This window comes from Protopterus annectens, chromosome 8.part0 (genome assembly GCF_019279795.1).
Source record: "Protopterus annectens isolate FY-2018-M chromosome 8.part0, PAN1.0, whole genome shotgun sequence".
NCBI lineage: Eukaryota > Metazoa > Chordata > Ceratodontiformes > Protopteridae > Protopterus > Protopterus annectens.
Window position 1 is genome coordinate 1139231444 of NC_056741.1, and position 27244 is coordinate 1139258687.

General features: G+C 39.2%; 1 protein-coding gene across 3 annotated transcripts in view; it reads left to right on the forward strand.

Annotated features, from left to right (window-relative positions):
* The window catches only part of CHRNB2 (cholinergic receptor nicotinic beta 2 subunit), a 975665-nt gene that overhangs the window by 906734 nt on the left and 41687 nt on the right, over positions 1 to 27244 (forward strand). For all 3 annotated transcript variants that reach the window (XM_044080649.1, XM_044080651.1, XM_044080650.1), the window contains exon 5: positions 6549 to 6658. In XM_044080649.1, coding sequence (XP_043936584.1) covers positions 6549 to 6658 — 110 coding nt within the window. The remainder of the gene's footprint in view (positions 1 to 6548; positions 6659 to 27244) is intronic.

The window sequence follows — 27244 nt, forward strand, 5'->3', positions numbered from 1 at the left end:
TCTGCACAAATATGAATAAAACATGCTGGAGGGATAGATTCATAACACAGAGGTTACCCGTACTCTGGAACAAAATCCCAGTTCATGTGAGACAGAGCCCTTCATTGGCACTGTTCAAGAAAAATCTCGATGCATGGATGGGAGATCGTAAGTTTACCCCGGGAGTCACCTCAGTGTCACTACTAGACAGAGGTATAGTTTACTAAATAATGGGGTCCCACATGTGTCACTACTAGAGAGGCGCAACTATATAATACGGGGTGGCGTAAGCCACATCATTGTCGGCTAGGCTTGTAAATGCCCCAGGGCAGATAGCCTAGTACACTACTATGAAACTATGAAACTATATATATATATATATATATATATATATAAGCATTCTTCTCCTAACAACTGTCTTCAATGCCACCTCCTATTCCTCCTACAAACTACCCCCCTCCTTTTCGCCCCTATCTCTTCTACTCTCCCCCATCCCCACCTCATTTCTTCCCACTTTCACAACATATCCCCCTCTCTAGCTCAACCTAACCCACTTCACCACTTTAAACTAAAATTTCTAACCCGCTCAGTAAAGCATTATACACTCAAAGTGAAACTGTTCTTCCCACAAACTACAAGTTGCAAACCAAAGGTCCTACTCCCTTCTTCTTCTTCTTCTAATTGGCTTGTCCTAGCAGGAGATATTCACCCTAACCCTGGACCTAAGACTATTAACAATCACTCTCCCTCTCTCTCTCCAAATAGTACCAACCACGAATACCTCAAGCTAATTACCATCAACGCCCAGAGTGTTAGAAACAAAATAGCTCTCTTCCATGCTTGGCTAAATCATACCCTACCAGATATAGCAGCAGTCTCAGAGACATGGCTTCAACCCCACATTATTGACTCTGAGATTCTACCCCCTGGTTTTCAAGCACTCAGATGTGACCACCAAAACAAAAAAGGAGGGGGAGTAGCCTTAATCTATACTAGCCTTCTGAACCTCTGTCCTTACCAGAACCCCAATCCCCAGTTTAACAATGCTGAACTAGTTCTAGGAATTCTCAAAATAAATAACTACAAAAGCATTTATGTTTTGGCCATCTATATCCCCCCAGAAATAACACTACCACTCTAGAAAATATTCTTTTATGGGCCTCAACTAACATCAAGCTTGAGACTTATATATTAGGGGATGTGAACATTGATTGGAACAGAATCAATAACAACAATCCCTCCCAATCTATCAGTCTATGTAATGTCACTAAACTAACAGATGGCATTACCAGACCTAATAGAAACAACCCCCAGGGACAACTCTGGATTGGATCATAGTCGACCACCCTAACAAGATCTCACACTCTGGTGTATTACCAGACACCTTGAGTGACCATCTCCCAGCCTTCATTCTCCGAGCTACCCACTCCTCCCCTCCCCAACACCAATATACCCACACTCGTAATCTTACAAACCTTAGCCCTTCCATATTCTCCAAAACCCTTAAACTTACAAATTGGGACAACCTAAAAACTCTTCCACTAGATAAAGCCATAGACTTCTTCAATACAACCTTCCTAGACATCCTAAACATCCAGGCCCCACCTAGAACAAAACGAATAAAACCCAACTCTGCCCCATGGCTAACAAAAGACACCAAATCCCTTATGCTACAAAGAGACAAGACCTGGAAACTTTACAACAAAAATAAACACCCTGTTACCCTTCTTAAATACAAGCAACTCCGCAACCTAACCAAAAAGCATGTTATAAAAGATAAAAAATCTTATTACACTAAACTTCAGTCTACCCACTCCAAAAATCCTAGACAATTCTGGAACTCCATCAACTCTCTTTTACACCCTGGTACCAAAGTCAATCCCTGTCCTGACAACAATAAAACTGACACTGAAATTGCCACTCTTTTTAACTCCTTCTTTACCAATGCTATAGCTGAACTTACTAAGACCTTCCCCAAACACACCTCCCCCCACTCAACCCCAATTCCCCATTCCTCTCCTCAACCCTCCACCCCAATCCTCCCCCCACTTTTGATTTACAACCCATCTCAACCTCCTACATCAAAAAGCTTCTTTCCAAGCTTAAGCCATGTTCCAACTCCTCTGACAATATTCCCTCTCTCTTTCTAAAGATTGCCGCAGATGGTATCGCGATCCCCATCAACATTCTCATCAATAGGTCCATTTGGGAATTGTATGTCCCCAAATTGTGGCATGCTGCCTTTATCCTGCCCCTCCATTAAGGAGGCAAAAATAATAGCATCTCTAACTTCCGCCCAATAGCCATTCTTTCCCCAATCTCAAAAATCCTTAAAAAATGTATCCACCTCCAACTCATGCCCTTCCTCATCAATAATCATCTTCTCACCCCTACCCAACACAGCTTCCGCCCTGGCCATAGTACAATAACTGCACACTTCTCTTTTTTAGATACAGTAAACCATGCTCTTGACGCTGGAGAAATTGTTTCCACTGTCCTTCTAGATCTGTCTAAGGTATTTGACACTGTATCGCATACCCACCCTCTGAATCACCTTTCTAACCACAGTCTCTCTCAGAACTCCCTTACCTGGTTTGAAAGTTATCTGTCTGACAGATCTTAGGCTGTGAAATGGCAAACTGATACCTCAACCTTCCTACCTACTCCAACCGGAGTTCCCCAGGGGTCCATACTCGGACCAATGCTCTTTAATGTATTCATCAATGACTTTCATGCTGCCATTCCTAACAACAAAATAGTGCAATACGCAGACAATTCCACTATAATCTGCTCTGCTCTTAGTCTTCCAGAGCTCCAGGCAAAACCCAGTTGGCCTTTACAGCTACTGAGAACTGGATGCTTCAAAACCATCTCTCCCTTAATGCCAATAAATCCAAAATCCTTCTCTTCTCTCCCTCAAAAACCCTCCCCTTTGACAAGCAATCCTTCAATATCATCACCCATACAAACTCCTCCATAGAAGTAGTCCCTTTTGCTAAACTTCTTGGGGTTACTATTGATGAACAACTGAAATTCAATACACATGTCCAACTAAATATTAAAAAAAAACATCAGAAGCTTGGTATGCTATACAGAAACACTCACTTTCTCTTTCCATCTACAAGGCAAACTCTCGCCTCTACCTACTTACTACTATCTCTACTGTATGGTGCTCCTCTTCTAACCAATCTTTCTACTACCATCACCTCAAAAGTAGAAATCTGTTACAACAAAATAGCTAAATTCGCTACTAAATCTAAACACTCCTCCCACCATTGCACCTCTCTCCACATGCTAAAGTGGATAGAGCTTCCTACCACCTAGACTACCTCAAAATTACTACAGCCCACAAACTAATCTTTAAACCTACTGCATGCCCTGCTCTAACTAATATCTTACCATTCTACATTCCACCCAGACCCCTAAGATCTGCCCAACAAAATCTACTTTCGGTATATAAACCAAAACATCCCCCTGGCCAGTTTCACCTGTCCCATTCACAAGCCAAAAAATGGAACTCTCTCCCACCCCGGCTAAGAACTACTACAAACTTTGAACACTTCAAATCCCAGCTCCATTCCTACCTCTCCCAAAACTGGAATTGTAAGTGCATTCTTCCTACCTAAGTCCTCCCAATGTCTCTTATACATGTACTTTCTTCTTAGCCCTACAACCTGCTGCTTCTTCTACACCTACACCACTTGAATCTAACATAAAATAAGTCTTAAGCCCTGATTACTTATTATGTGAATATTGTACATAGCTTTCTGTCCCTGCTCTCTCTCCCTATCCTTCTCTCTTTTCCATACATAGAAGCCCGGTGCTAAGGATTATACTAACTAGCTTAGAAGTGTATCCACCTCTGTACCACCAAACAGCAGCCTCCTTCTCCACTGCCCAGCCAATTCTCATTGATTTATCTAGAACCTTTCCCCGAACAACCTTCCCCCCTTTCTCTATCACTCAACTTCCCCTCTCTGCTCTCACCTGAATCTTATATGCTCACATGCTAAACTTGGAACTTTTCACCTCTATTTTTCGCCCCTATTCTACTAAACATATGCTTACTACTAACCTGAAAGTCTCAGCCTTTTCTACAACCTACAGAAATCTTTATAATTTGATAGTTCTCTTTATCTTTTCCAGATTATCCTGCCACTTCTGTCTCATCCACACACTGTAAATAGTTTTCTAATCAATCATGTACAAATGCTATGAACTACATGCAAATGGCTCTCTATCTATGTATGTATGTTATGAACTGTGCTCAGGTTGTCTAACTATGTACATACGTTATGAACGGTGCTCAAGCCTTTCTTACAAAAATACTTTTTCCTGATTATCCTGCCACTATATATATATATATATATATATATATATATATATATATATATATAAAAATCAAAACTCATACTGCTATCTATTGGTCAAAAGTGCTTTGCCATGTACATCAGATAATTTCATTCTGACCAACTCCAAGAATGACCCCTAAATGAATAATCCTTATTTTATTATTGTTGCTCAACAGGTGCTGTTTTTCCAATTTATTGTGAGTAAGTGGTATAACCTGGTCAATTGCAATAAAAGTAAAAATCACCCCCTGCATGACTTTTTATGTCTAAAAATGATAATAATAGTTGTATTATGTCCAATTGTCACCCTGGTAGTGGAGAACAAATTGACACAGTTGTAGTGGATGTTTGATGATGAGTAGGCACAAAAAATAAAAAGGATGAAAAAGGAAATAAAACAAAAACATGAAAACACACAAAAATCTTATAAATACAGTTAATTATCATTGCCTTAATGTAAGTACTTACTGCTGTTGTGAGTAGCTTACATGTCTCTGAAACGGAAGCACAGATTTTATCAGTGCAGTTAATATTTCAAGGTCTCAGGGAGTGGGTGCGCAACAGAGCAGTGTGAGGGCTCATCAGGTACTTCTGCAAGTAGTGTGACTATCATAGCCCTTCACCAACTTAGAGGCAAACACCTCCAGCCATCCCCTTTCTCCACCAGGGACTGTAGGTGAAACATCCATCCTAGAAAAATACCCCAAACCTCACCCAAGAAGAGATTAATAGGTCTGAATAGGTTCTGTTTCATTATTGCTGTCTGTAAGCAGGGGTAGATAGAACAAATAAGGAATTTTTTTGAGAAAGTTAGCAAGGGAACCAAGGTACTTGGAGCAAATAACTTTGGAGAGAAGAGTCTGATAAAACTAAGCAAAAATTTGGACTGCAATTGACATTGCCCCCACCCCACCCCCGATGAGGGATTGATAACAGGGTATGAGCAAAAAAAAGATAGGAGAGTGCTAAGCGATAGACCAGCACTGGTGAGATTTTGAGTATAGAACAGAAAATACTGTTAAATTAGTAGAGCATATAAAATATAGCATTGCAAGTATGAGAGTCAATCAGAGGAGCTTAGCAAAGTTTGGGAAAAAAGAACAGAAAGACTAAGTACAAAGGGCTTCCAAGTATGTTAAGCTCAGAAGGTTTAGGATTTTTGCATGGTTGTGTGCAGTTTTATTCAATACTAGTGTCAAGTGTTGTTTTTGGACTCATTGTTACCATACTGAGTTTTGCTTCCTTATCACAGTAAAGTACAAAGTAAATTGTCAAAGCACCACTCAATAAAATTTGTTTTACTATCCTTATGTGCATTAATATGTAGTACTGCATAAATCTGTGCTACTTTCATTGTCTGGCATGCAAACAAGCAAACAAACAAAAAATACAGCACAGCTTTTGGTTACAACAGTATCTTTGTAACAGCCTGTACCTGCTTTTTTATGTACCCTTCCATAAGGTATCAGAGTAGCACCTATCACACACAGATCAGCACCGTGTTGCCAACAGAATGTCCAATCTTTTTATATTCAGCATTATAATGTGTTGCTTTCCACAGTCATTTTACAGTGCTGTATCTTGCTTCTATGACTTCACCAAGTACAAATCAAATAATCAAAATTCCACTCAATAAAATCTGCTACCTTGTTCCCACATGTATTACTTTATCAATAATCCACAAACGGATGTGGGTAGTGCAGGATTTACCTATAACTGGCATCATTTGATTATGATCTTCTTCTTCTTCTTCTTTTGGCTTTTCCTGGTCAGGGATTGCCACAGCGGATCATGATAGTAAAGCCTATTTTTAAATTAAAGTTAAATTTAAAGAGTAGGGGGTTGATTTACATGGGTGGCATTGCTTTGGTGGCGTACTGTTTATTTCTAATACATACAGTGTGTGGTGTATTTTTGATGTTACATTTTAAATTATAAAATGTTTGAAACCCGTTCTACTGTAAAAGTTCACTTAAAAGGAGGTCTCTGTAACAGTCCAACTTGTGAAATGATCACCACATACCTCTAGTGATTTTATTCCATGTAGCTAAAAGCTGAAATTGATAATGAGACCAGGCATACGTACAGCACAGCATGCCAGATAATCTGAGCCATGAAAACTGTTTGTGCCTTCTTGTCATTTAAATCACTGTTGCCTGCTAGAGTGATAATCTCTAACTACAGGTTTTTTTTTGGTTTTATTTTTATGTTCCACAGGAATGGAAAGACTACAGGCTCACCTGGAACCCAGCAGACTTTGATGGCATGGAAATAGTTCGGCTACCTTCTAAGCACATCTGGTTGCCTGATGTAGTACTATACAACAAGTATGTAATTATTTATTTTAGCAGCAGGTCAGCAGCCCCTTACCTAAACAAATATTTATTTACATGGCTCAATTACTTTTTAGTTTAGCCAGTAACTATTGCATTGTCATTTTCTTATAAAGATACTTTACCTCAGGTATCATGATACGATTATAGGATGCCATTTAAATGAATTTAAGACAATCTGCATGAAGTGATTACTTGTATGAGAAAAGACAGGACCTGAATACTGGGGGAAAGATGTTTCCATTTTTCTGGGTGGTTTCCTCCTATTTTTCTTCCCTGCACCACTAATGTGAACATGTGCTAAGAGTGTAAGTACTCTGAATGCAGATGTGAAAAGATGAACTTATTATCTGCCCACTTGTGCATATGCGTATATGTATTTTTGTACGAATGTGTATGCAACACCTTGCAAAATACTTTGATAGATGTTAGTATTATTGTACTTCTAAGCGCATAAGAAAGCCACCACAAAACCCAGCATTCTGGTCATTGAAGACTCCGTTGTGAGACACACACATGTCCCTCTCACCAGGCTGAGTATGGAGAAAGTCATGGTCAGTTGCTTATCCAGGACCAGGATCTGCCAAAGTACGCATGCACTCAGGTCACTGGTTCACAAGTGCTAGAATAACTCAGTCATAGTCCATATGGATGTAAATGACCTGAGATGTACCTTCTTTGGCTATATGAAGAGAGACACATGATGGAGCTCTTGGAATATGTGTCCTTGGCTTGTATGAGTCTAGCATTGAGCAGCATTTTACCTTCTGCATGGATGCTGCCACAGTATGAACAGAGGATGACTGACTTTAATAAATGGCTTTGTTTCTGGAGTCATTCTAAAAGGGCGCGATATTTGTCAACATGGAGGGAGATGGGCAACAGATCATACTGCTTTGCCAAGGATGGTCTGCATTTCTCTCTTATATTCTTTTGAATATTAGCTAAAACGTTGTCCTCCTGTCATAGTGCCTCTTTGGCAATGACAGCATGACAATCCTTACAACACAGCAAACCAAAACCAGGAAAATCTGTAGGTGTTACTGGTCAATGCAGAGTCTAAACAAGAAACTCCACTCCCTACAAGCTATCCTCACCCTAGAGAATGCTGATGTCTGTGCGGTCACTGAGACATGGTTTAAATCCATAGAGAGCAACCTTGCAGTTCAAGGCTATAATGCTTTCCACACATTTAGACTAGCTACTACACAAGCAGAGACTAAAGACAGAAGTATCTCGAATCTAATTCAAAAATAAATGTACCTCAAGGCCAGTCAAACAGAACAATGTATTTGAGCTTTTCCACATTCAGTTCACCATAGACAAAATCCCATACCACTTTCATGCATGCTGTAGGTTTCCCTCTATAACCCAGGAAGCCCATAACATGTATTTGAGTTTACTGGATACGCTCACCATCCACCCTAATACCATACCATACTCATGGGTGACTTTAATTACCCCACTACTAACCTGGAATCGTATATGACACCAAACATGCAGGAACAGGGATTCCTGGACTTGTAGATACACTTTCCCTAGACCAGATTGTCAGTACATACCAGGGACACAAGCTACTGGATCTCATCTTCACTGTTGTGGGAGAGCACTGCACACCCCCTAGTATAATGTCCTCTCTGGTAAGGTCAGACCACAATGTGATCTCCTTTGAAGTAAAAATAAAACCAGAACCACAGTTTACCCTGGAAAAGTCAGGACATTTTATAAGGCTAACTCTGTACTGCTACGTGATAACCTGGCAAAATTTTAAGCCCCGATAAACCCGGAGAACACTGCTGCCTACGCAGAACTCTTCAAAGAAACCCTATACAAACAAGTTAATAGCTGCAGAGAGGCAGTTGTATCCACCATGAATAAGTACAAACCTAACTCAAAAATATGCTCCCCAGTGAAATCACGACATCAGTAGGCTGCATAACAGAAGGAAGAACATTATGTCAAAAATTAGGAGGTATAGCACCCAGAAGGATAAAAGTGCTGTCATCAAAATAAACAAATGATCCAAAGGATAAGTTTATCAAAGCCATTTTTTTAAAACACCTTAACTGAAACATAATCAAACCATATTAACAAGTTCACATTTGCAAATATTATACATCACATATATTGTTCTATACAATAAAATCAATCCAGCATTGTCTTCTCTTAAGCCTCATTCATCCTCCAAAACATTTTTCTGCATATATCATTACCACAATTTCCATTTTTCTCTATGTAATTTACTCCTACCCTTTTCTAAAGAACCTGTTCTTTTATGTCTGAAGCAATATTCAGGACTTCAGGTATGGTTAGTTTAGACTTTGATTTCCATTTTTTAGTAATTGCTTTTTTGGCAATCATGTCCTTAATTAACACTTATTTGCTGGCCCAGTATTCCTGACAGAGTACTCTGTAGGGAATTTTTAAAATCTGCCAGCTCTTTAAATTCCATAAGCATATGCTTCCAGGTAGCGCTTTCTTCCTCATTACACCTCCAGTATTTGTCATCTACCTGAAGAAAACTTCTTTGGAGTCTACTTGCAGTATAAAAGTACCTATGCAAACACTTCCAGGCAGAAATCCTAACTCTTGTAGACTTTGTTGCATATTCAGGAGCCATACATATGTCCTCCCATTGTTTCTTTGTGAATTGCTTATCTAATTTTTCTTCCCAATCTTTTCTGACCTCCTGTAATTGATTCCTGTAGTTATCTTGCAATATTTTATATTCCCTACTTGTTAACCCCTTTTTTAATGTTTTAGATTAAACTAAAAGCTCAACCAGTGCTCTTCTTTCATTTCAGATTCCCCTATTCCTTTCTCTTTGCCTATACTCTGATATAAATCCCTGATAGGGAAGGCAGTCTCTAGCCTGCAGTCCATATGTCTTCTTGGCCTCTTCCCATTCTATTACCTTTCCCTCTCTAATTGTTCACAATACATTGGTTCTTTTGCCGTCTTCCTCCAGTAAATTCCAGCCCCCTCTTGCCTATTTTGTGTACCCCTAATTGCAGTTATCTCTGCTGACAGAATCTCCTTTCTCCATTCCTGTGTTGGCTTAGTTCTTAGTATACTTTCTGCTACTTTAAGAATATAATATTTATTTCTTTTAATTTCCAAGTCTTTTGGGTTTCTAATACCATGGCAGGGATGGACCCCATTCCTAAGTCAAAGTACAATTAAAGTTCATGAAATTAATATTGTTTCAATCTTTGATGTCAGCCAGTAGTGCTCTTTGCAGCACCCGCAATGTGCCCAGTAATGACTCCTTCTGCAGTTCGTATGGAGTTATATGTATTGGTAGCATATCTAAATACGATTGTAAATTCTTTTTTATAGGACCCATTGCTCCTATTACTATTGGAACTGTCTGGGTATCTTTCTTCCACATTGCTCTCATTTCTGCCTGCAGATCCTGCTATTTTATGACTTTGTGTCTCTGTACGCAAGACACTGTAGTCACTGGGTGTGGAGATTTCAATGATCAATGCTACTCTTGTCTTCTTTTCTTGGACCATTATATCTGGTTTTCTAGCATCTATCTTTTGAACTGTTGATAATGGATGATTCCATGTGATGTAAATTTCTTCATTTCTATGATGCTTTCTGGATCATGTTTCCAGTGTTTTTCAGCCACTTCAATACCATAATGTTTACACAATCCCCAATGCAACAATCTCGCCACATTATTATGCCTTTTAGTATAAAGTCCTTCTGGCATTACTATGTTGCAACCAGCAACAAGGTGTGCAACTGTTTCCAGTTTGGTTTTACAAAACCTGCATTTGTCTGTTTCTCCCACATGTTCAATGGACTTTATAAACCAATGTGTACACAGCCCACTATCTTGGGCCGCCAATATTAACCTTTCCTGTCTTGGTTTAAATTTGCCTCTCCTTAACCACTCATGTGTTCATTCCTGATCAACATGAGGTTCTTCCAGAAGTTTTCTATACTTGCAACTATATGCTTTTTCCACATTTCTTGCCTTCTCATCTGATCCTTCACGTTTTATTCTTTCTTTTGTTTTTTGGCACATTCAGTTGCTACCTGATTTTTTTCTATTTCTGGTTTGATTTCCATTCCTGCTTGATGCCAATAAGCTTCTGCTAGATTAAGCAGAGAAGTCATCTTAGATTTATTCTCCTCATGTTTCAAAACTTTTACTACGTTTTGGTCTTGTGATGTCAACAGATATGTGTGGAGTCCCACAATTGCAGATCTATACATATATTCAATTTCAAGGAGGCCCATCCCTCTTTCGGAACGGGGAAATATAATCTTGGTATGCATTGTTTTATAAATCATTTCATGAGCATGAGGCAGCCTTCTTGTTTTCCTATCTAATCTATCCAACATGTTTTGGGACCACTCAATCACTCCAAAACTGTAAGTTAGGACAGGAAGAGCAAATTGATTTATAGCTTAAATTTTATTCCTAGATGTCAGTGCTGTTTTCAGGATTAATTTAAGTCTTCTGAAATATTCTTTACTAAGTTTTTTTTTGCATTTGTTCATGTTCTATTGTTGATCCTTTATCGATTCCCAAGTATTTATACACTCCTTCTTGCTCAAGTTCTTTTATATCACATTCTTGTCCCAAACTGATGTTTTCCTGGTGTTGCAGTTTTCCTGCTTTAAAGGTTGCTTTTGCACATTTATCAAGACCAAATGACATTCTTATATCATCGGAAAAAGTTTTGACAACTTGCAGTTGTGCTTTCAGTTCCTCATCTAATGAGCTATACAATCTTAAATCATTGACAAAGAGAAGGTGAGAAGTCTTTACACTTTGTTGTTTTCTAGGAGCCAGATTATAGCCATGGCTTAAGCTGTTAAGTAAACAGTTTAATGGATTAAGTGCAAGGCAGAATAGTAACGGTGACAGAGTCACCCTGGAATATCCCCTTTGAATTTTTATCTGTGCAATAACAATTTGTCCTTTATTATGGCTTAATTGCAAAGTGGTCTGCCACTGTTTCATTGTCACTGTAATGTAGTCGATCAGCGTGGGATGTATCTTATACATTTTTAAGCACTCTTTTGTCTATGAATGAGGGATACCATCAAATGCTTTTTTGTAGTCAATCCATGCCATACTTAGATTATTCCCCTTTTTACAGTTCTCCGCTATGACTTTATTTAACAACAAATGATCCTTTGTTCCATATGACTTTCTTTTATTGCCCTTTTGTTCTACTGCCATAATTGAGTTTTCTTCTAAATGACTATAAACTCTGTAGGCATCAATTCCTGTGTATAGTTTATACGTCGTCAGAAGGCAAGTTATTGGTCTATAATTTTTAGGGTAGCTTGCAGGTTCACTCTTAAGTAGGAGCATTGTTTTTCCTGTTGTTAGGCAGGTTGGTGTCTATTCTGGATGCGTATATAGATAGATGTTATATTGTCCTATCTCGCCTTCATTCTTACAATGATGGGTTCGGAGCCGATCCCTGGTTCCGACTTGGCTGAATACATAGGCTGAAAGTCTCAAACCTGGCTCGTGGCAAGAAGGTATCCCACAATGCAGTGGTATAATTCCCCAGATTTCATTTGCCGCTTTACGAGGTTGGATGCGCTCATCTTGGCCATGGCTAAGTTGTGAACATTTTTCTCTTATTTTTCCTCTAGATTGTTATATTTGATAATAGTTAGCTTATATACTAATTATATTTTATTCATTGTGCATTTTATTGCATTACAGTTAGTGATAGTTTTATCCCCTTTGGCACGGCTTTTGCTGTTGCTTTGTAGACCTACTGGTATCCCTTGTAGTGGTTGTTGTTTCTGTCTGTCAAGTCTATCAGTAGCTTGTTTATGTTAGAGAGCTATTTGCCCATTTAAGTTAGAGGGCTTGTAGTTAATTGTTGTCTTGTCTAGAAAATAGGACCGTTTGAGTTAGAAGCCCTATTTTTTTCTCCCTGGTTGTCTTTTTTCTTGTGTTTCCCATAGTTACTATTCTTTGTAGCTTTAGCTTTTCAATAGTTCAATAGCTAAATATTTCTTGTTGTTGTGTTGTTACTTTTGCGGTCCTACCTTAACCATGTCTAAAGACCAAAAAGAGAGAGAACATAAGCCTTCGGGCTTTAAAAAATGCCAGAAGTGCTCACAAAAAATGTCCATCACAGATGGACATGTTATATGTGTTTATTGCCTTGGTGCTATTCACCTACAAGAAGGCTGCACCTTTTGTCACTCTTTCAGTCCCAAAGGTCAGAAGAGTGGCAAAATGTGGTTCAAAAGATCCCAGAGAGTTTTCCAGCATGCACGGGGTGATTCCTTCCCCAGGGGCAGAGGGGGAGGTAACAACACTAGACGCCACCCCAGAGGCAGACGGGGCCCGCAGAACCAGGGTGACCATGATTCCTTTCGCGGACACACTTATCAGCGTTCCTGAAAGGAGGCCCAACTACTGTACACTGGAGGCAGTCGGGGGACGTTTATCCATGTACCCAGAAGCCTGGCAAACTCACAAGAGACAAATGGGCACTACAAATAATATCCAGAGGATACTCCATTCTATTCTCCCATCCTGTGCTACAGACCAGAACAATCCCAGATGTTCCACCCACTCTAAGGGAGCAAGCAACTATAGAGATTCAAAAGTTGCTGCAAAAAAAGAGTCATCCAAGAAGTTCCCACACACCAAATAGGATTTGGAACTTACTCAAGATTCTTTTTGGTGCCAAAAAGAACAGGGGACTGGAGACCCATATTAGACCTAAGCAAATTAAATGAATCTGTCAAGAAGTCAAAGTTGCAAATGGTGACACTACAGTCTATACTTCCCTTTTTAGGGAAAGACAATTGGATGTCCTTGATAGACCTTCAAGATGCTTACAACCATATAAAAATGGACAGGACATGAAGGAGGTACTTATATTTCCGGCTGGAGCCAGTCATTGCCAGTTCAGAGGTCTGCCCTTTGGTCTCACTACAGCCCCCAGAGTGTTCACCAAATGCATGGCAGTAGTCTCGGCTCACCTGAGGCATCTAGGATTGCGAGTGTTTCCCTATCTAGATGACTGGCTCTTATCTGCCACCACCAAGCATCTACTCCAACAAGTCAGGGATTTAACTTTGGATATTTGCAATCAGCTGGGTATTACAGTCAACTTTCAAAAATCTGCTTGTTGCCCTGTCAACATATTACATTTATAAGTGCAGATCTAGACACCTCCTCTATAGTAGCACATCTTTCAACAGAAAGAGTTGTAGCACTCAGATAGCAAATACTTCACCTCCTTCCAAAGACCAAAGTGAAAGCAAAGATAATTCTAAGATTACTAGGAGCAATGGCTTCCACAATTACACTGGTCCCTCTTGCCAGAATGCACATGAGGATCCTTTGATGGCTGTTGTTTTCCCAATGGTCACTTCAAGAGCTTACGATGTCTCACCTCATCAGAATAATGGAATCATGCAAGAAAGACTTAAGATGGTGGATGCACTCCACTCATGTGACCATAGGGAGACCCTTTGTTCCACATCAACCCATAGCTACGGTGGCCACAGATGCTTCCCAGATAGGGTGGAGGGCATTATCTGGGGAGAACAGTCCAAGTTACATGAGGCTCACTTGCATATAAATGTCCTAAAGATGAGAAAAGTGCTTCTTGCATTGCAAGCACTTCACAATTCTCTTCCTCTGGGGACAATTGCAATACATTCAGACAATATGTCTGTGGTTTGGTACATAAACAAGCGGGGGGAACCAGATCTTACCCCCTTTGTCGAGAGGGCCTAAGAATTTGGCAATGGGCAGTTTCTCCCCAGCACTTTCTAATAGCAACCCACATTCTGGGGAAGTCCAACGTGATAGCTGAAGAGAGCAATCCTAATGCCTCATGAGTGGTCTCTTAATCACAATGTAGCAGAAATCATTTTCGGAACATGGGGTCAACCTTGCTGTGATCTCTTTGCCACTCCCATGAATGCCAAGTGCAGCAACTACTTTACCCTGATCCCCCCTTCAGGGGAGACACCGAGAGACACACTTGCTCGTGATTGGCCCTCGGGACTTCTATATGCTTTTCCTCCATTTCCTCTCATATACAGTGTCATTCAGAAAGCTCAGTACTCGGGAAGCAGGATAATTCTCATTGCTCGTTACTGGCCTCACCAAGTTTGGTTCCCCTTCCTTTGGCCTCATCTTCAGGAGAAACCTTGGACTCTGGACCCAGTGCCAGATCTGCTGGCTCATATGTCAGAGGAGCTTCATCTTTCTCTCCACACCCTAAAATTGACAGCTTGGCTGATCCACTTCCCAATTTAGTCAGGCTTCACAATTTCACTCCTACAGTTAAACATATCTTAATGTCCTCGCATAAAGCTTCCACTAGAAAACTGTATTCTAGCAAATGGAAAAGGTTTTCCTTTTGGGCTCAGAACAAGAACATTGATCTCTTTTCTGCACCTATCCATTCTATTTTGGAATTTTTGGCGGAACTGTTCCAACAAGGTTCAGCTGCAGTAATGATCAGGATTCAACTCGCTGCAATATCAAATTTTCACATTGATGATTCTACTTCCAACTTAATGTTACACAGGTTGTGTAGAGCCTTCTTAAAAGGTGCATCCTTATTAAGACCTCACTTTAAGGAACCCCTTGGGATTTCAATTTTGTTCTGTCTCATCTCACGTTACCACCTTTTGAGCCCTCATCATCTTCAAACCTCAAGTTCCTTTCCTGGAAAACCTTGTTTCTAGTAGCTATAACTTCTGCTAGAAGAGTATCAGAGTTGTAAGCTCTTTCTATTAAACCACCATATTTTATTTTTCATAAGGATAGGGTATCCTTGCGAACTATTCCATCTTTTCTACCCAAAGTCTCTTCTCCAAACAACATAAATCAATCTATAGAGCTTCCAGTGTTCTTTCCTAATCATAGCAACAAGGCAGAATACAAATTACACCAACTAGACGTGCATAGACAACTCAGATTCTATTGCATAGGACCAAAGACTTCAGAAAATCTGACCAATTATTCGTATCCTTCTCTGATGCAAAAAAGGGTAGCTCAGTTTCTAAAACTACTTTTCCAATTGGATTTCTAATTGTATTACATTCATCTATACCTCAAATCACAGAGATTTACCTTTCAAAGTGAAGGCTCATTCCACTAGAGCAATGGCTACGTCATCTGCCTTTCAAGCCAGAATTCCCATGGATAATATTTGTGCAGCAGCTACTTAGACCACTCCACATACTTTTATCACTCATTACAAAGTGGATTTGGCCTCCAGGGACAGGGCCTCCTTTGGTTCCATGGTGCTTAAAGGTGTACTCCCGTGAGCCACCCAGGGTAAAGTACTAGGGACACTGTCCCATCATTGTAAGAATGAAGATGAGACAGGACAACATAACATAAAGAAGTTATGTACTCACCGTAACATTCCATGTTTGTTGTCCATCTCGCTGTTCATTCTTATGAACCCTCCCTCCTTCCCCCTGCCAAAGACTCCTTGTGGACCTGGTAGATGTTTTTTTACTACCTTCAGAAGTTCTTTATCTCAGTTTGTTTCTCCTTCTAGCAGGTATAGTATATACTTGGATATATGTATATATTTGTGTAAATGTATATAGTGTACATATCATTCAGTAATAGTAGCAGCAAACAAGATCTGGGGAATTACACCACTGCATTGTGGGATATCTTCTTGCCACGAGTCAGGTTTAAGACTTTCAGCTATGTATTTGACCTAGTCGGAGCCGAGGATCCTTATTTCTTGAATTTCCTGCCTGTAGTTTTTTGCATGTTTTATGTACAAGAGCCTTAACTGCATAGCTCTAAAATATCCCTTTGAATTAGGTTATCCTAAACCTCCTTGTTCTATTGTAATGATCAACTTATCCCACTTCACTGTTTCCCCCTTCCCCTTCTTCAACTCTTTATTAATTTCTATCCAAATGTTTTCTGGATTGATAAATATATGCCTGACTTGTGTATAAAACTAAAGGAACTAAAACAAAATGTTACTGCTTGCATCTTGCTGTCCCTATTCATAGGCAAGAGCTTCCAGTTTCTCAATTTTTGTATTATCTTTTGTTTAGTTTCATCCCACATATCCTTAGCTGCCATAATAGCATCCTTTTTAATACATATTCCTAAATGTCATACTGCGGTGGTGGTGCTGCAGTAGAATTGTCGCCTCACAGCAAGACGTTGTGCCGTTCGATTCTCAGCTAGAGCGTCTTCTGTGTGGAGACGTGCGTGAATGGGCGTACCTTCATTGAAGGTTGTGCATCAGGGCTGGCAAACTCGGCACGTAAAAAATCTACTGCCAATCATTAGCGGACCGGAGTTCTGCTGTGGCGACCCCTAACCGGGAAAAGCCGAAAGACACAAACATTCCTAAATACTTCATTTTATCACATCCCCATAAATGTGGGTATTACTGATCTAATTCAGGTGTGGGTACATAATTTACAGTTAATAGCCTTTGTTTTATCTTCATTAATTTTATATCCCCCCCAAAAATTGAAACAATCTCAGAATGCTCCACAACACCGAGATCTCCTTCATCTACAAATAAAGCAAACTTTTTTTGAGTGCAATACCAATTATATAATTGAACTTCTGAGTCCATTATTTTCTTTGCCAGTGGTTCTAAATATCATGCAGATAACAAAGGATTAAGAGGGCACCCCTGCCTGGTTCCCCTGTTCAGACACAACTTGTTAGAGAGGAACCCTCCCTCTTTGTTTTTTGTCTCAAATCTCTCATATATCCTCCTCATTAACCTTATTATTGTGTCGGGAAATGCAGGTCTTGTTGCCCTACTCATAAAATCCCAGCATACTCTGTTGAATACTTCTTCTTCATCAAGACCCACCAACAGCAGTGTTATTTTCTTACATTCTGTTACCATCTAGATCATAATTGTTTCTATTAATATTGTCAAATGTTTACCTTCTCTCCACAAAACCACACTGATCCATATCTATCAAATTCAGCAACACCTTTGTCATTCTTTTAGCCATTGTACACATAAACAATTTATAATCATGGTTTAAATTGAAATGGCCCTATAAGAAGCTGGATCTGATGGGCCTTTGCTATCTTTTGGTATTGCAGCCACCTCAGCTTTCTTCTAGGATGTTGGTGCTTCCCCTCCTTTTAAATATCGTTAAACAAAAACTTCTAGATCTGTATCATTGTTTTTCCTCCTAGCTTCCAAACTTCCATCAGAATACCATCTGCTCCTGGAGACCTTCCTGCACATTGGTAAGTATATCACTATTTTCATCTCATCTCCTTTCTTCCTATCATAGCTGTTAATTTTTGAGCCTCATCTACCTCTAACCTTGGCATATTTAAGTCTTCCATAAATATTTCCATTTGTGCTGTTTCTTGATTTCCCCACTTCTCTGCTTTATACCAATTTTCATAAAATTTCCAAAATATCTTCTTGCTATAGACTCCCTACGTTTGGCAACAACCCTTTCTAAACCATGTTGCCTAAGTCATTGGGCCAAACGTTTTTGTGTTCTGGAGTTATAAAAATGCAGTTGTTTAACAGCAATCTTTCTGATCTCATGCATATTACCCAGGTACTCCCTTATTTTCTCTTTAGCAGTCTGTAATTGAGCATCTTCTTTTTGTGAGATTCCCCTTATTCTGTAATACTTTAACTGTTGTCATCCCCTCTAAATAATTCTTGTTACTTCTTAACTATATCTCTTCTTCTTTTATTTTTACCCTTGTTTTAAACACAACTTTCATTTTGTCCCACTTAGTACCTGTAACTTCTGCAGTACTTTTTGTCTTCCCTAATAAGTCTAGAATCATTTCTACCCCCCATTCTTTAAATTCCTCTTTGTAAGGATGGAAGAGGAAATTTGCCCTTTTCACCCCTGTAGTGCTATCTTGGAGGTGGTATATATATATTTGGTATATATAGTTAGGGGTGTGTGGGGGGCACACCCCTAGTCTTCTGGTGTGTGTTATGGTGAAATGTTAGCCAACGAGCTACTTTCCCTGTGTGACACATTCGCTGAAGTGAACGTTTAGTGGTTTGTGTTCAATGATCGGAGGTTCATAAAAGTGAACCTTCAATGATTAAACATAGACCCAGTAATTCCTTGGGGCAGATGACTCCACAAAGGATACAATAATGCATTTTTGGCATTTAGTTTCAGTCCATGATTGTGGCACCAGTTATTTATTTGGGATAAACCTTCCTGCAAGATGTCTAAGTTGCTGCCCTTATCATTTTCACCATTAGAATTCACCCCTGCATAGTTATTTTTCCACCTAACTTCTAACTTCCTTTCACAGTCAGCCTTCATTCTTTTAACTACTCATCTATCCACAGTTTCTATACCTCTGCTCATTTTCAGTATTAATCTTGACCCCTTCCCCCTGGTTTCATCTCCACTGCTTCCTGAAGTAACTTCGCAATATTCGACTGATGCCCTACCTCTCCACATGCTCTAGTGCTCTTCTTTAGCTGTTCTTTCAATAACCCAACTCAGATTCCTTCTTCTTCAATAAATAAACTTGACTTTTGCCTTCTCTCAGTCCAAAGACTCTTTGCCTTTGCTCATCTGATACCATTACTTGAGTCGTAGCTTGTTCTGTTTCCATCTCCAGAAATAATTCTGTAGCTGCACATCATTAATCCCAGCCCCTGTCTGTATATTCCCCTGTAAACAATGTGACATTGTGTGGTCCCTAAATAGCTGAACATCCTGTCTCATGCTTGCACAGCCAAGTTATAACCTGCATCACCCCAGGCACTAAAAATGGTCCAACCACTCATCTCCCTCCAACACTCTTCTTACAAACTCATCATACTTTTCCAAACTGTCACATCATATATGTGCTGCTTGAAGCCAAAACATGCCTCTCAACTGTCCAGATTTTTGCCTCATATTTTGTGTTTGTTCTTCATAACAATGTGTGGTTTTCTGGATTTTTGTGGCAATCATTAAGGATCAAATTTATTAAATAATGACAGGCATTTGAGTTTCAAACTTCATATCTTTCAGAAAATGCATGGTAACTCAAGACCATTTATTCTAGCAACTTACTAAATTTCTATGAGCAATATTTAAAATGTGATCATATTTTTGAGGCTTTGTACCCCTGTTATTTTTGTCTTTGTCCAGCTTTTTTGGGCTAACAGATTCAGAGCTATGAGCCAAAATAAGTTGGTTAAATTCATGTCCCACCAGTATATCGTTATATCTGGCACTGCCAAACCTCCTAATGATTATGCAGCAGTATTTACTCCTAGGCTACAAGCGTTCTTTCTCCTTGACATGACATTTTTTATCAATTGGTCAAATCTATTAAAGAAATCTTTAGTTTAAACCAAACGGCCTACACCAAATATAACATACAGGAAAGTACAACTATCTGCAGACTTTGTACTTTCTGGTCCAAATCTAAAATAAGACCATTTCACTTTTGAAATATCCACTTATGATACTCACCTTCTGATCTAATATCTTCGCCAATGATTGTTTCACTGAATTAATCAAACATATTCCTAAGTGTTTCAACTTACCCTGATTTTATGAAATGCATGATACTACTTCCAGTCTTATGCTTGGGACAAATTTATATACTTCAGCCCTCATCTTTTCAACATTTATCTTATATCTTGACATTTGACCAAACTATTTGAAGAGCTCCTATTGCCTCAACAAATCCTCCACAAGCCAGGCCAATGTTATTAAGATTATATTTGCAATTAGGGATTTTTTCAAGTTGTAAACCTGCCATTGTCACCCCTTGTATCTAAATTATGTATCATTATTGCTAAAGGTTCTAGATATAAAGCAAATAGAAGGGGTGAAAGCAGGCACCCTTGCCACATCCCCGCATAATAACCTAAACTCCTCAGATAATCTTGAATTAACCTTCATACTTGTGGTTGCTCCCTCATATTGTACACACAACTTTCCCACAAAAGCCTCAGGGAAATATATCTGTAACAACAGTTCAAAAAATGCACACAGCTGACTCAATCAAAGGCCTTCTTAGCATCTAAACTCAACAGCAGTAATGGTTTCCTTTCCTCATCTACATTTTCTGTTATTAACAGGGCTTTAATAATGTTGTCCAATGTTCTCCATCCCCTATAAACCAACACTGGTCTCCAATTATTACCCCTCTAAATAATCAGCAACCCTTTTTGCTATGATAGCCATAAATATCTTATCATGGCTTAAAATAGAAATGGTTTTGTAGACAGATGGAAGAAGTGGATGCCTGTCACCCTTGAAAAGTACTATATTAACAACCTTTGGCTATGAATCAAAATCACCTCCTCAATTAACACTCTGTTCATTAAAACAACCATCTTCAGAATCAATTTCCACTTTACCAGCTTCCAAACCTCCGCTGATAGGTCATCTATCCCTGTTGTTTTTGCATCACCCATTCCTAATTAGGCTTCCATCAGTTCCAGTGGAGTAATAGGCTTCACTAAACCCTCTCTTTGTTGGTCAGTCAGTTGAGGTACCCTCAGTTGTTGTAAAACTTCCATCGCCTTACCTCGGTTTAGAACATGACCATTTCTCAATGAGTGTAGTTGTTCATAAAATTCCTTTAAAAATCTCCAAAATCTCTCTCTCTGTCTGTCCTACTGCTATCCCACTGTTGTAATTTCTGTTCATTTTAAACTGATGATTCTGTAACAAATACATAAGGAACAACCAGTGCTTTGACCATTCTTCACTCTCAGAAACCCGTAGATTTACCACCAGTGGTGCATTGTCTGTATATAACAGGGGTCCACCTGCACTCCCATAATCAAGTGCAGGTATTACATTTTTGACCCAAGAAGGTTTTGATGGGATATCAGGTCCTCAACAAAACCAAAGCAACTTCATGTTCTTTCCCAGGAGAAAAGATTTGTCAGCAATATAGTTATTTATTTGAATAGATAAGTGCATATCTAAAGACATTGATTTTATTTCTGCGTATATTCCCTCCAGGTCTAAAACCAGAGAGTTGAATCAAAAGATGATGATGGAGATAACAGCTATTAGAGAGGTGATAATAGTCATGACAAGCAAATGGAACTTTACTTTGGAGTCATCTGTGGTTAATCAGGGCACAACAGTGTTCCAAAGAATGGCAACTGAGACATTCCTCATAGTTCTGTAAAAGATATGGGGCTGAGTGATGTTTGGAAAGGGTGGAGTCTCACCGCTCAGAAATTAGGGTATACTTACTAATCATCTAGGTAAAGAAGCTGGTCAAGAATTGATAAAATGTTTGTATATACAGGAAATACCTGTGCTTGACTGAGTGGAGTATTCAGATTATGCACCACTGGTGGTGAATCTAAAGGATGGTCTTCATAGTCGATATTACAGTACTAATTCTTGGGATGTTCCTGCCATGCATGAGCCCATAACCATCCTGATTCCCATGGTCTTTTCCTCATTTCCAGCTGACAGACATCTGGGCATAGACATCCAGATGTCAGGGTATAAACTGGCTTCCATCAGCACCATCTTTGGTTCTTTTTAGCCATGCAGTCTAATGTGCCATTTTTGTAATGCTTGCAGTCCATTGGTTGGTTCATTTTTCCAGAGTTATCTCCAGTCTACATTCAGATAAGTTCCCCCATTGGGGAAGCTTTCTTTAAACTAATGTTTAAAAAAGTTAATAAATGCTTAAAGTGCAGGGAACAATTCCCACATAAGGATTTCCATTTCTATAGTTTGTTTTGCTTGAGACCTCAGCACAATGTTTCTAGTTGTCAAGATTGTGTTTGGTTTCATTCCAAAACTTTAAAACATAAGGCCAAAGTCCTTGCAGCCCAAATAGTGTCTTCAAACCCAATGTCACCTACCTTATCATGTGCCTCAACATCAGTCAGTTCCCTATCTAAGAAACAGAAAGACAAGCAACCAAAGGAGAAGGATGTTATGGGCTATGGAGAGTTGTCTGCATCCACAGTCAGGTCTTCCAGTGAAAACTCAGGTGAAGTGCCTTTGCAGCCCCAATGACCACTAGGCCTGAGCCTTCTAGTGTGACCCCTTGTGAGGCTGCATGGTGGGACACCATACCACAGTGACAGTTGCAACACTGACATTGGTCAGGCCCAAAACCACTTTGCAGGACTGAGCTTCTGATCCCTGGGTGGTGATACCCAAGAGAGAGAGAGAGAGAGTGATATTCCTTTTGTTGTCATATGTGAGGAAATCTCAGGTAACTGGATAGAAGTTGTTGCCACCCACTCATGTCTAGAGACCTTGATTGCTAAACCCTGGATACTCAAACCCAAGAGGATGATGAGCATGCCCCAACCCATGCTACCTCAGCCCTCAGCTTCATCTATCCAGGGTGCTGCACAGGACCTGGTTAAGCTAGCCCATGAGTTAATGGATTTCATGAAGTGGAACTTCTCCTGGCAAAAGGAGAAATCTCTCCCCAGAAGGACTCTAAGCCATCATAATCCAAAAATGAGGAAGAGCTGTCTTATGCAGAACACCTCTCTCAATATTTCCCTGACTCAGATTCAGGTGACACCCTTTCCTCTGCCTCCCTCATGAGGACTTATCTTTTGAGGAAACTCTACATAAGATGAAGAAGGGACTCAATCAGGAGAGCAAAGAATTTTCTCAGGCCTAGACCCATTACAAAGAGCTTCTAAGCCTGATATCTCCCAGACCTTTAGGCATTCCACATGTGCATGCAGTTCTGGATGATGTCTTTGAGGGCATATTTCTGCAGCCTGATTACCTTCCTCCTGCCCTTAGAAAGCCAGATCACTTCTATATAGTACTTGACACCCAAAAGCACCTCTACAAAAAGCCAGAGACAAATGTGTACTAAATTTGCTAAGAGAGCAGCCAGACACACTTTACCAAATGATGGAAAGAGCAGAATGCTTGATAGATTTGGTAAAAGGACTTGTACATCAGTTACCCTGACTATGAGGATTTTTAACTGCCAGTCCACATGTGAAAACTACATGAAGTCTTTACGAGAAAAGATCATTGCTAAGGCAGAAGGGATCTTACCCTATCCTATCCCCATCATGGTGTTCCCTTTCCTATATCTCACCTCCCTTCCTCCCCTGTTTGATGTTCATTACTCCCCAACTCCATTATCTTTGTGTCAGTAACTCTTGATTGGTCTTTGTCTGTGATTTATGTTTGTTCATGTGCCTCTGCTTCCATATCTCTTACTTGTTTCCATTCACTAACTTCTTACATCATTCCTCATCTACGCTTCTTTTTTTTCTTTTAAAACAAGAAACATATTTATTAAATAATCACATATGTCATAGGCAATCATACATTTAAATAAATGAAAACAAACCATATTGACAATTTTAGTTGCAAATATACTTTTCATATAATCTCTCCAGTCATTATCAGTCAAACATTACATAGCTCATTCAAATCCTGACTTCTTTTAAACCTCATTCCTCCTCTGTATGTATTGTTCCCACAATTCCCATTTTTTCTAGGTAATTTGATCCTACCCTTTTCTAAAGATCCAGATGCCAGTTGTTATAGCTCTGTTACTGTATTCACTACTTCTAGTAAAGTTGGTTTAGACTTTAATTTCCATTTTCTATTAATTGCTTTTTTGGCAGTCACCATAATTAGACTCAGCAAGACTTTACTATGTCTTGGCAGTTCCTATTCTCTATCATAGCTCAAAAAAATAATTTCCCTACTTACACCAAATTGCTCACCCAGTATCTGTGACACAGCCATCTACAGGGAATCTTTAAAGTCTGTCAACTCATTACACTCCCAGAAAATATGTTCCCAACTACCTCTTTCTTCCCCATCACACCTCCAATATTTGCTGTTTACCTGAGGAATTATTCTTCGGAGTCTACTTGGAGTATACAAATACCTATTTAAACAGTTACAAGCAAAGCCCCTTAATCTTCTCGACTTCGTTGCATATTTGGGAGACATACATAGATATATCCCCCCACTGTTTCTTTGTGAATTGCTTATCCAATCTCTTGTCACAATCCTTTCTAACCTCCTCTGATTGATTCTTATACTTATCATGCAATATTTTGTATGCTCTACTAATGATTCCATTTCTAACAACAGCTTTTGTTCTCGAGTCTACTAAAAACTCTATAGCTCTGGTCTTTCGCTTGGGGTCCCCCTATTTCTTTCTCTTTGCATATGTCCTGATATCAATCCTTGGTTAGGAAGGCAACCTCTAGCCTGAAATCCAGACAAATTCTTAGCCTTTTCCCATTCTGTTACCTTTCTGTCTCTAATTATTTGCTCCCAATTGGAACTTTTGCCTGTTTTCTCCAATAAATTCCATCCCCCTCTTGCCTATTGTCTGCATCCCTAATTGTAGGTCTGCTACTTTATGAATATAATATTCTGCTTGGTTATTGTTATTCTCCTTAAGGATCTGGATCCAAAATCCCAGTCTCTCCTTGTTTCTTGAGCTTCCCCCCATTTCATCATCATCCACTCTGAATTATAGGTTTCAGCTTGTGCTATGTATGGGAGCCTTAACTGTGTAGCTCTGAAATACCCCTTCAAATCAGGTAATCCTAAACCGCCTTGTTCAGTTGAAAGAATCAGGTTATCCCACCTAACTCTTGCTGTCTTCCCCTCCCAGATAAAATCCTTCCACTCTATTAATTGCTATCCACAACTCCTCTGGTTGATAAAAATATGCCAGACCTGTGTATCAAACTAAAGGGACTAAAAACACTTCAACTGCTTGTATCTTGCTATACATATCCATATAGCAGAGCTTCCAGTTTCTCAGTTTTTGTATTATCTTTTGTTTAGTCTCTTCCCACATATCCTTAGCTGCCACACCAGAATCCTTTTCAATCCATATTCCTAAGTACTTCATTTCATTATGTTCCCATAAATATGGATATTGCTGAACCAATTTGTGTGTGGTACACAATTTACAGCTATTGCCTTTGTTTAGCTTCATTAATTGTGTATCCTGAAAAGATTTGAAACTTCCTTAAAATGTTTCACAACACCGAAATATCCTTTTCCAGTTTTATTAGGTATAAAATAATATCATCTGCAAATAGAGCCAACTTTTCCTGACTGCCATACAAATTATATTCTTGAATTTCTGAGTCTCTTGTTTTCTTTGCCAGTGGTTCTAAATATAATGCAAATAACAAAGGGGAAAGAGGACACCCCCTGCCTGGTTCCTCTGCTCACACAGAAATTATTAGGGGGGAACCCAACCACTTTAATTTTCACCTTCAGTCCCTCATATATCCTCCTGATCAACCTTATAATTTTATCAGGGAATGCAAATGCTTTCTTTGTCCTGCTCATAAACACCCATCTTACTCTGTCAAATACTTTCTCTGCTTCATGACCCACCTCATGACCAACCAACAGCAGTGGTATTTGTTTACATTCAGCTTCCCTCAGGATCATTAATGTTCTGCTAATTTTGTGAACTGTTTGCCTCCCCTTCACAAAACCACATTGATCCATATCTATCAATTTTGGCATCACCTTTGCCATTCTTTTAGCCATTATAGATATAAACAATTTATAATAATGGATTAGGATTGAAATTAGCCTGTGTGAAGCTGGATCTAATGGGTCTTTACCCTCTTTAGGTATTACAGCAACCGCCACTTTCTTCCAGGATGCTGGTGCTTCTCCTCCTCCTCTTAAAATACTGTTAAACAAAACCTTCCAGATCTTTATCAGTTTTCCCTCCTATCTTCTGAACTTCCACAGGAATACCATCTATTCCTGGAGACTTTCCTGTAGACTAGTTATATATCACTATTTTTACCTCATCTCCGCTTATCCTGTTTGTAATTGAGCCTCATCTACCTCTAACCTTGGCATATTTCACTTTTCCATAAGCATTTCCATTTGTACCATTTACTGATTTCCATATTTCTCTGCTTTAAACAGACCTTCATAAAATTTCCAAAATATTTCTAGTACCTCTACAGGATCTCTTGTTATCTTCCTTGTTATATGTTCCCAAGCTTGGCAACAACCCTTTCTACTTTCTGTTGCTTGAGTCTTTGCACTAAAAGTTTTTGTGCTCCGGCATTATTATCAAAAAAAAAAAAAAAAACAGTTGCTTAACAGCAGTCTTTCTAAACTCATACATATTACTTAGGTAATCCTTTATTTTCTGTGTACCATTCTGCAATTGCTCCTCTTCTTGTTCTGTGAGATTCCCCCTGTTCTGCAATACTTTAACATTTGTCAGTCATTCTAAATAATTCTTGTTGCTTAACTATATCTTTCTTTTATTTCCACCCTATTTTACACTCCACTTTAATTTTACCCCACTCCCTAAATATATTTTTAGAAGAAATTTCTATCTTGGCAAATATCTCCCAAACAATTTCCACTGTCCACTCCTTTAATTCCACTCTTTTCAACAAGTAGGTGGCAAAGTGCCAGGGTTTCATTTTTATTTTATTTTATTATCCTGTGTTTTTATTTTAGTTATTATTTGTGCATGATGCATATCAAAACTTTCAATTAGAAGCACATGTTCCTGTGAAATGTAAATTCTTTCTAGCCTAGCCCAGTTTTTGGATCTTGGGGAATAATATGCAAATTCACTTTGAACTCCAACTATTGAATTCACATCTTTCATGCCAA